At 39.1% G+C, this 10,695-nt stretch overlaps 1 protein-coding gene across 2 annotated transcripts in view; it reads right to left on the bottom strand.

The window, feature by feature from the left end:
- zcchc24 (zinc finger, CCHC domain containing 24) overlaps positions 1-10,015 on the bottom strand; it is a 35,294-nt gene extending 25,279 nt beyond the window's left edge. For both annotated transcript variants that reach the window (XM_032541865.1, XM_032541867.1), the window contains exons 1-2: positions 9,502-10,015; positions 6,098-6,298 (exon numbers count right to left, since the gene is read on the bottom strand). In XM_032541865.1, the coding sequence (XP_032397756.1) occupies positions 6,098-6,298; positions 9,502-9,741 (441 nt within the window). In that variant the 5' untranslated portion in view covers positions 9,742-10,015. The remainder of the gene's footprint in view (positions 1-6,097; positions 6,299-9,501) is intronic.
- Positions 10,016-10,695: the final 680 nt, after the last annotated feature.

Raw genomic sequence — 10,695 nt, 5'->3', positions numbered from 1 at the left:
GAGAGAGAGAGAGAGAGAGAGTGTGAAACAAAGACGAGAAAAAGACAACGCCTGGCTGTGGCTGAGGAAAATGTAAATACATGATTCCCAATAAAGATATCTTTCAGTGAAGGCAGGAGGTTGGTTAAATAGAGATTAGAAAAGCTAAAGGACAGATGTAGAGTCAATGTTCTTTCTCCTCCCAGGAACATTAGCCTCCAGGGAACAGCATAACGTCTCCAGCAACGCTAAGCCCACATAATCTGTTGAACTATTGAATAATCAGCACTGCACTAAGTATCAAACAGCGCTGGAGATCTATTTTGGACAATTTAACAGCATGTTGAAACAGCAAGAGCTGACAAATGTGGCTGCACACAGGAATATTAAACTGGATTTTAGATTTTGCTAGAACTTTTTTTGTTCACTGGAAAATTTGAATTTCACAGAAAGCTACAGGTTATGATCCAAATTTTCTGCAAAGGGAGAGAAAGGCATTTTGGCTTAAATACCAGGGCCAGCTGGGAAAAATTGACCTTAGTGAAATGAACAGGACGACAAAGGTGTTTATGATTAACTGTTGAACAGGCAACGCTATAATACGGAGCACTCTACCTGGGACTTTTATATGAATCAAAGAATACCCCTACCCAAAACATTTTACATTGAAGAGAAAAAATATAATGTTGTTGCATGTCCTTCAAGCATTTGTTTATCATCAATTATAAGCAGAGCATTTTCTACAAAGGTTTGTTTCAATTAAGTTTATTTTTGCCCTAAAGACGCCAGAACACGTCCGTTTATTATATTCTACAGCCCCTAAAGTCAGTAGTTGTTGACCAGAAAGTTGATATAGTTGATCAGAATACATTTGATTGAAAAAAGGTAGAGAGCATGCTAAAAAAAAGGTGAAAACTCATCTACAGACCTCAAACTGATTAAATTAAAACTTTAATATTAGAGTAACAAACAGCAGGGAATTGGGTGTGCCCGTGCAGGGCTAAAATACTTGTTTTCCAAGAGTGGGGCACACAGACAGTGCTATGCAGATGTAACACTGGTAAATTACAAACTTGCAATTTGTATTGCACACACACACACTCTACCCCCATCCCCTACTATACAACAACAAATTGAATCAGTAAAACAAAGTGGTTGCACAATTATCCCAGCATGACTGCCAACCAAATTCGGAAAGGGATAGCTGCTCCTTCGAAGGCAAACACTGGAGGATTTAAAACCAACTATGTTTAGTTAAAACAACAACCACTGGTGTTTGTTATGGTAGACATAGTAGGCTGCAGCAAGGACGAGTCATTTAGTTTATCACCACGACCAAAGAAAAAACACCCATTTTGTCAAGTCACACATTACTCAAAGTGAGATTTGCCTCTGGTGTGAAGAGGCCCTCACTTCACAGCTCGCGTCAGGTCTGTGTTGACAACTGTTATGGGAGATTATGGTGACCATTTGTCACAAAAGACAGACTGCTGCTGAAATTACCAACACATGAGGTGTGAGGTCCATCACGGTTATTGCCATATGGTCACAGAAACACATCAGATGCATTCAAGAGGAGATGCAGGCCTTTCAGCATTTATGTCTCACATGGGACACATTTTGGTCCGTGTCAACTCACTGTTAACTTTGTGCTTAGTCAGATATCACTACAGAAATAGGTAGAGCAGAAGCCAAAAGAAGAAAAGAAAGCTTGAAATTGATGCTATATCTACAAACATTCAATACCCACCATAACTTTATGAACAAAAGGCACATTATCCTGGTGTGATGAAGAAGGCTCTGTATGTGGATCAATGAGCTGTGTTTGGGATCAACACATTAGTGATGCTCTTTGCCCTGCTCTTCTCTATAGATAAATTCATACAGAACATTCCAAGTGTTGTCATTGGCTTAATGTATAATGAATCACATTTTCTCACAGTAGGCCAAAAAAGACAAATCTTTACATCATCATCAGCATTTCCATCTGTGTCTCTGCAATCTAAGCAATGAGAAATGTGCAGCAGCCCCATTTAAGGTCATTACAACAGTGGACTTTATAGCAAAGGTTCAACATTTTGGGAAATATGCAAAATAGCTTTTATTGTGTTAAATGAGATTGATACTACTTACAGTACATGTCTGTCCGTTAACAGTACACAGTACAGCAGGTGGTTATCTTATCTTAGCACAAAGAGTAAAAACAAGGGGAAACAGCTAGCCTGGCCCTGTCCTAGAAAGCTCACTTATTAACACTTTTTATCTTGTGGGCCAATCCATAGAATAAAGTCAAAAAAATGAAAAAATAAATAAATCTTCTGCTCTAACTCAGGTAAAGAAAGCAAATACAATAAGCATATTTCATAATATGTCAAACTTTTGCATAAAAGAAAAGTATTTTCTTACTTAGCTTCTTATTTACAATAAGATCCTACCAGAACATTTTCTGCCAAATTACTTTGAAATAAACTTTGAAATCGCTGCCGCTGACCTTTCAAGACGCAACTCATGAAAGGAGTTAGCCAGAAGGAATGATAACATATGCCTGCGCTGTGCTTTGCCCTCTGCCTGCACAATGCTCTGTGACCTATCTCATGGTTTTAACTCTGATCGTGTGTAGGCGGCTTTATTGTTGATGAAAAGGCTTTAAGTTTTCAGAAATGTGTGCATTGTTCCATTTTTATGGTGTATTCAATAGAGAAAAAACTAGGTAGTAATAATACTATTATAGGTTAAATCACCATTGTGTTGTGTATCCTTCTGTGATAGATAGACTTAACATACATGAACAGATATACAGACGTGAAAATCTTTGAGATTACAACTTTTAACCTTAATAGTTGCACATTCAGAAATTTAAATCTTATATTATAGAGAAACACTTCTAACAGAAATAGGCAAAACGGGGAAAGAAGAAGTAGTGATGGCTGTCATGTCAGTTATTTTTGGCTTTTAAGCTTTTATAAGAATAAGTATTCTACCAGTTTCGAAATATCTGAAATTCCTGTAAATAGTAAAAAAAACTGGCTCAGGAAACTATAAGTCTGAAGGATTGAATCAGGGGAATGCATTGCGACCAGGAATGGGGCATAGTAACTCTCAGAGACACATAAAACACACACACCAGCAACAGCCACCCCCGCATACCCACAAACCTGCATTCTGGCAAAGACATTTTCCATGAGTTAATCTTTCTACAGGGAGACATAGCAAGAAGATGTCATTCAATGCATCATGTTGATCACTCAAATCAGAGGTGGGGCCAACTGTTGAGAGGATTAGTCCACTGAACAGAACCAAATCATGAGTGCAAGTGGAAGACATCTTGGAAGGGGGCCAAAGCGTGGCAGTGAGGGGCATTCTGCTCATAACTAGGGGAGCGACCTCATTTTCAGAATAAAAGCAAGTTTACATAACACCTCTCTGCCAATGACAGGGAGCACTGGGCAGCTGCTGCCAGGCCTGTGGCTTTCAGTCAACCAAGAGTTCCCTGAAAACTTATTCTCTCAGCAGCCACAAGCCTCGTCTTTGTGTTTCCAATATTAACATGTTGAAACTAAAAAAGGTCTTACATTGCAAGTAATGCAAAAACACTTTGGTAACCTCAACTATTTAATTCCCTGACCCTTATTCTCTCAGAACCAAGCAATGGAAGGGATCAGGAAACCCTCAACCGCAGTGACTAAGGTAATGGATCCAGCACTGACTCTCCTTCAGCTACAAAAAAAAAAAATACAAGCCTAAGTATATAATAAAATAACCTGACTCAGCCAACAGTAATTATACAATTAAAACATTTGAACCTCATCAAATACGTTTTGTGTTTTTTGTGGACAAAAAGCAGAATATCCCCAGCCGTATAATATATAATATGATATAATTATTATTATTATTGATAAAATGTCCCCTTGCGGGATTAATAAAGTAGACATTATTATTATTATTATTATTATTATTATTATTATTTGAATTTGAACTTATGAAAGTTACCCTTACATAAACCCAACAATAAAAGCTGCAAAACAACACTATAAAACATTTTGAAGTAAAGTAGAAGAGTAAGACCGTCCATGTCATTAGAATGTGATTCTCCATGTTGGATCAGGAAGATATACTTAGCAGCACTCTGTGAAGCAGGAGCCTCTGTTTTCATTGGCAAAGAACCTCTGGACAGTACAAACTATTAGCAGGGACACACTCATCCTCAAATGCATTCCATTGCAGGCAAGCACCAGAACTCCACGGGCACACAATTGATCACTGCACCTTGTAAAGCAGAGTAATGTAGGGCAAGAAAATATTGTTTGGAAAATGACACAAGTCTTGGCTAATGCGTAAGTTGAACACTCTCGCAAAATGTGTGTCACATCTGCTATTTGGGTCTTCAGCTGGTTAGGTAAGAATAAGGCACGTAATGACATGTGACTGGGCAATAGCGTAACTGATGTAGCACAAATGGAAGGTACATTTATGGAGAGAAAAAAGCCCAGGAGAGACCTAAATAAGTGAGATGGTGTTGAACAGTGGAGGTGCGGAAGCCAGAGACTTTGCTGCTTTTTGAGTTACTATTGTCAGTTTAACGAACAGCTGAAATATAATCCAAAAGACGTCTCAGCGTCATTTTGAGGTCCACCACTGAATGCTAACATCTATATGGAATGATTGATTTCACAGCCTCTATTGTGAACAGGGTATACTGTTTCATAAAGTAACATTTTGACCTTTTCCTTTTAGAATGGTACAGTCAAGATAACAAGATAACCAGTTTTACTGTACACAGCAAATGGTTTCAGAAAAGGTAATTAATACACTAGATTACTATTATTATCATTATTATTATGAAATGCACACCTGCTCCAATGTTGAATTTCAGTATCATTTGATCAATGCTCAAATCAACAACTACAGCATTTCGTAAAGGAAAACAAAGTTACATTTGGCATGAAATACTACGACCCAAAATTCCTGTTGGACTTGTCAATGAATGATCTAATTCCCCCATATTGCAACTTGGAGCTGTCCAGGAGATATTTCATCCGTACACAGGTCATTTACAGACCTCCCGAGACCAGTCATCATAAGTCATAAAGCAAGTCAAAGCATTTTAATCTCACATCTGCTCCTCATTACCATTCCATGCTAAAGAAACTCAGGGTTGGGCTTAGGATAGTGCACATCACCCAAAGAAAGAGAGAAAAGAAATAGAAGAGAGGCAAAAAAGAGAGTGAGAGAGAAAGGAGACAACTCAAGTCCAACTAAAAAAACAACTTCCGAGGAAAAAGTGACATTGTGTTCCTCGTATGAAATCAGACCACTTCCAGGCTGCAGTGCCAGTCATGGAGTTTGCCTTTTACAAGACGTTATACAACACAAAAATGACAGATCCACCACAGCAATTTCATAGTCCATTCCTTCCTCAACAACTCCTGCAAACTCCGCAAAATATTAACTCACTTATGCTGAGTAGTTACTTTGCATGAACACAATATCTATAAGGACAAGTTTTCCTCACATTTACTTGTAGATTTAGATGTTTACACACCTGTATCAACCAGTAGTATCAAGTCAGGCTCCCAACTAGGGCCTGGCTAAATAGACATTTCTGCCCAGACGTCGTTGAAAGTAAATGGGCAGGGACTGTTTAAAATCTAAAATTCTTCCGGTGTTGTCCATGATGAGTTTAGATTTCAGGAGATGGCATCCTAAATACAAAATATTTAGCTACATATCAATAAAGACATGTTCTGTTTTTGTTGATGCTTTTTTTTATTCTTGAAAACATGCTAATGCGGCTAACATGACAATCCAAGGCAAAAACAGACAGTTTCTCCTTTGACCCTTAAAGTAGCCTAACAAGTTTAGTTTTCTAGTAGTGTAATCCTGTGGCAGTTAAGATGCACACAAGCACACATATACACACACTCACACACATGACTACAGAAGACAGAGGCCAGCCTGTTTAACAAGTAGGTCAGACCAGAGCCAAAGAGGAAGATAGAGAGCATGAGAGAGCGACAGAGAGACAGGCATTGGCTGGAGCAAGCACAGCTTTTAGTGCCATCATTGGCTTTGATGAATCCTATCAAAAAAGCCACTAAAATATGTGTACAAGCCTCACCTGAGGGCAGTCCTTGATGTAATGGCCCTTGTTGAAGCACAGGTGGCATAAGTAGTTGGGTGGGGGTCTTTTGTTTGGTTTTCTTGGCTCTGAAGAAAGGGAAAGGTCTGAGAAATGGTCCGTCAGGGTGTTGAGTCCATCCACGATGTTATTAAGGGAGCCATAGGGTGACACGTTCTTATACACGTTGTTGTTTAAGGCCTAAAAAAAAAGAATAACATCAGAAAAGGTTTGTCATGTATAACATATTGTACGTAAAATAAACAACAATCTTGGGGTGCCTTCACACTCAATTTAAATTCAGTCACCAATTTTTTGTTTCATAACGTGTGACTTGTTGACCTGTACAGTATGCTGGAAAACGTTACCACATACAAGATAGTATCAAGATAAAATTTTGCATTTCTGGTTTTTGAGCGTTCAAAATGCTAAGATTAATCACCAATTTCCTTTGAGCGCTCTCTGTCCTAATTTCTGTTGTGCCAAAAAATGAAGATAAAAAAATCCCTCCAACATAATTTCTCCCATTAAATTCAGAACATCTGGCAAGAGGCCTAGCTGCGCTCATGATCTGGAAAAATACTGAGCATGTCCACAGAGAAAGACAGGACTTAACAGAGGATGACTCATTGTAAACAAGATGGGAGGCATGTTCCCTTGCCAGCTTGTGGAACATCAGCAATGTCACCAATGCACTGTTAGTGGTAAACTGGCCATGGTCAACGTTTGCAGTCTGCTCGGAGCCACCAATCCCAATTTTGCATGCCACAGGGCCCGGTGAATTCATAGAAGATGCCCTCTGAATATTAATAACAGGGAAAGCATTGCCTGCAGTTCCTCATTTCCCTTCTCATTTGTGTGTTCCTGAGTTCAAATACGATCCAGAAACGACGGGCAGGAATTGACCTCTGGGTAAAATCATGTCGATTTTAGCACAGACATTTTTATTTTCCGATGGTCAGGTAAATCAACCTGGTGGACAAGTTGCTAAACAAACGGTCTAACTTGTCATCTGCCTTGACATTTGATAGTTTATCTGCAACAATGGCAAATATTTGAGACACCACCCACAAGTGAAACATCAATGAGTGCATGGAATCCACAGATAGACCTTTCCTCCTCCACTGATGGTCATGTCTCTTTTTGGGGCACAGATTTGTGTCTGGGAAATGATTTTACTGTTGATGTTCAGTGTTGCACAGCTCAGAAACCTTTGACTTGCAACCTGGCCAGGGCTGAAAGCCAAATCTTTATCTGCGGGCTGTGAGATTGTCTTGCTAACCAGCTCCAGCTTTAAGACTCGTGTTCATTTACTCCATGTAGTCGCTGTAAATCAAACAAGTTTTCCATCTGCCATTTTTATTTGCTCTGTGTACTGTATTACTGTGTTGCATATATTACTTCCCCTTGAGGAAATGTGCATGTTTGTGTAATCACTAAAATCAGGTCTTAGTTGTAAAATTATTTTTAACAAATATAAAACAGTAAACTTTGCTCAGTTTATGTTCCTCACATTATTCAGTTTGATCTGAAACCTTCTACTGACAGCCCAAAGGAAACTGATTTCACACACATCTGCTAATGGTGGGGAGATAGTTTGTTTATTTTGTGTGTCTGTCTGTTTATGTGAGTGAGTGAGTGAGTGAGTGAGTGAGTGAGTGAGTCAGCAGGACATTGTGTGTTTAAGTGTGTGGCGATGGATGTGTATGTATGTGTTGGGCACACAATGAGAACACAACTGGTATCATGGGTAGAATAAATTCCACAGGAAATTACTGTAGGGTTAGATTAGTCTAGAATGGCTATACATGTTCAAATTCTAGACTGGAACTAGGTTACAATGGAAGAAAAACTGACAAACATTTATATAAATTGTTCAAGACTGTGATAAGAATACCAGACTTGTGCCAGTTAACAACACATGCATTAGTTATCACTGTTTCACTTTAAGTTGACATTTTGTGTAATCCTTCACTGTGAAAACGACCACATTTTGCATTACTCATCTCATCATCAAATCTCTGCAGCGGTTTATTTTACTTGGCTTACTCGGTATAGTAAGTTGCAAAATACCCCCCACCCCTTAAACTGTTTCCAGACTTTTTGTGTTCCCTCATTTTGAAAGCCTTTATACTTGTGCGGATTGAATGGCATTACACAACTGCGTGTAATGTATATTGTGCACACCCAATTTCCAGAGGACTGTTTCATGTTAAATGACTTCAAAGGGCCTCTATGGTTACCACCATAATAATGGACACTGGTTCTAGATGGTGAATACACCATCCATCCACTACTTTTGTTTCCTAAAGTTTACAACACACAGTGTCATATTAACATAGATCTAAGAAACTCAACTTAAGAGTAATCAACACTCTGGGAAGCTTGCTGTAAATATGTATTCTTTTCCTGTGTATGCTGTATGGGCTCCTTTTTTTGCATAGTATGGCCTGCAGTATCAGGTTTGTACCCTGCACACATTATTTATTAGCATGTTTGTTCCTAAAATTACACTGAGCTACAAAAATAGACTACATGTACACAATGATTGATTTTGTTTGCACAACCAGTCTATTTGAAGAAGTCAGATACAGCAGACCTCAGCAGGAGGCTGCAGTGGCCCGCTCTTTCCAGACAGAGGCGTGCAGGGCAATCTATTTTCATCTGTCCCCCTTTTTACCTTTCTGATCTAAGACATGTCTGATCAAAACACATTTTGGTTCAACAGTTCTCCTTTAATTGTAACCATAACTCATCAGCATGCTGAAAACAGACCTCTTTATCACACGTTGTTTAATGACGTTATAGGGAAAGGGAATTTTACTAAGAAACGTTAACTATTATTTAACTAAAGCATAATATCTAGTAAGATCGTACTTGCTCATTTAAGATTTAAGAAGCTTACCCAAATTACATTTTTCAAACAATCCTGTATAATTTCTACAATTAGGATATGACTGAGGTATCCAGAGTAGGCTATAGTAACACTGTCTGTGACACTACTGACTATTAGTGTCCTGATTACTGCTTAGGTATTTATATAAATAGAGTATTTCCTTGTTTTAGTGATATTTAATTTACAGTAGGCTATACCATATAGCTACTTATTGTGTTATATAAAGTATAGAAACTTGGCTTAATAAATGTTCTGATGTTTTGTTTATAATATTGTTTATAACGAGTGTTCAACAATTTTCAAAATACCCTTAAAATGTTGATTTTAAAGACTAATTAAAGTTATGTTAGAAATAGCCTATGACAGCGGTTCTCCTACCAAAATAACCCATGAACAAGGTGCAACATTCAAATAGGTTTCTTACTACAGGCCAGTAACCTAACTCAACCACAGTCGTACAATCTGAAATAGGCTACTCCGGATAGGCTATATGCATGCAATCTTTCACCTCATTCCGTTGCAGCTGAAAAAAGTTGTTAAGATAGTTTGAGTTCAGGGAAGAGCTCAAATCCGCTGCTGCGGGAGTCTTGCTGAAACTGTGATCCGGGTGAGAAGAGTTGGGTTCGGGTCTGAATGCGTCAAAAGCGCTGGTCTGGTGGGGGTCTTGTAAGGAGAGATAGACCCAGTTCAGAAGCTGTGCAGGCTGGTACACGGAGGCACTCGTGTCTATGGCAGACAACAAGCTCATCTTTCAATTCAAATGGCTAAACTGGATTTTCCACCGCTGAATCTTGGACTGGTCTTAACTCTTTTGCCGTCTTGTTTTCGTTCCAGTTCCCCGGCAGATGGCAAGTGCTCCTTTCTTCTTCCCGTAAAGGGCCCTGTCCTCCTCACGCCGGGAGCCTCGTCCCAGTTAGATGTTACTCAAAAGTCATTGCGCTAAGATGTCAGTATATAAAGTTTTCCCCTGCTCCCCATGGTCCGCTATCTGCCTTTATTGCAGCGGGGCAGAGAGAGGCTCTTTGAGTATGTAATGAGGACGGCTGTACGTCACCGTGGACGCTGGCCAATCAGCGACTGATTTACATGAATATTCATTGCTGGCCCACTGGATGAGACAAATGGTTCATCTGCCCATTCTAGCTCTTTAACCCAGCTCAGCTTTACCCAAAGGTTAGCTTACATATTCTGCTACATCAATTAATAAAATAAAACAATTTTAAATGACTATCTCTGAGCCATATGGTGACATGTACTACTTAGACTAAGTGGGTGTTTGTGAGGGGGGGGTGTTTTGTTTATTCAGAGTGAGAGGTGAGCAGTTGCACCTAAATGATTAATATTTGGAGTGTGACCTATGTTAACTATTACCCTAACCCTGATGGCTAACATTGAGTAAACCGTGTTTCACAGATAGTTAAATAAACCTTAAACTGTCGATAATTTGATAAAAAAATTTCTTCATGTGTACAACAACAGAAACACTGGATCATTGGTGAATAAACACCATTAAAAAAGACCAATCAATCAAATCAGTTAAACAATCAATATCAAATCACCACCTAAAAACCAGCTCCGCTCCATGGCTCTCTCAGGCCTCTCCAACAGGTCCCCGCCTGCAGGCCAGTATGGTGTGGGAAAAAACTGTTAAAAGAGCTCCATCTTGTGGCAAATATCCTTACACACACACACACACACACAC

This window comes from Etheostoma spectabile, chromosome 17 (assembly GCF_008692095.1).
Source record: "Etheostoma spectabile isolate EspeVRDwgs_2016 chromosome 17, UIUC_Espe_1.0, whole genome shotgun sequence".
Taxonomy (NCBI): domain Eukaryota; kingdom Metazoa; phylum Chordata; class Actinopteri; order Perciformes; family Percidae; genus Etheostoma; species Etheostoma spectabile.
Note: the sequence above shows the minus strand (reverse complement) of the source record. Positions and strands in the feature narration are given on the sequence as shown.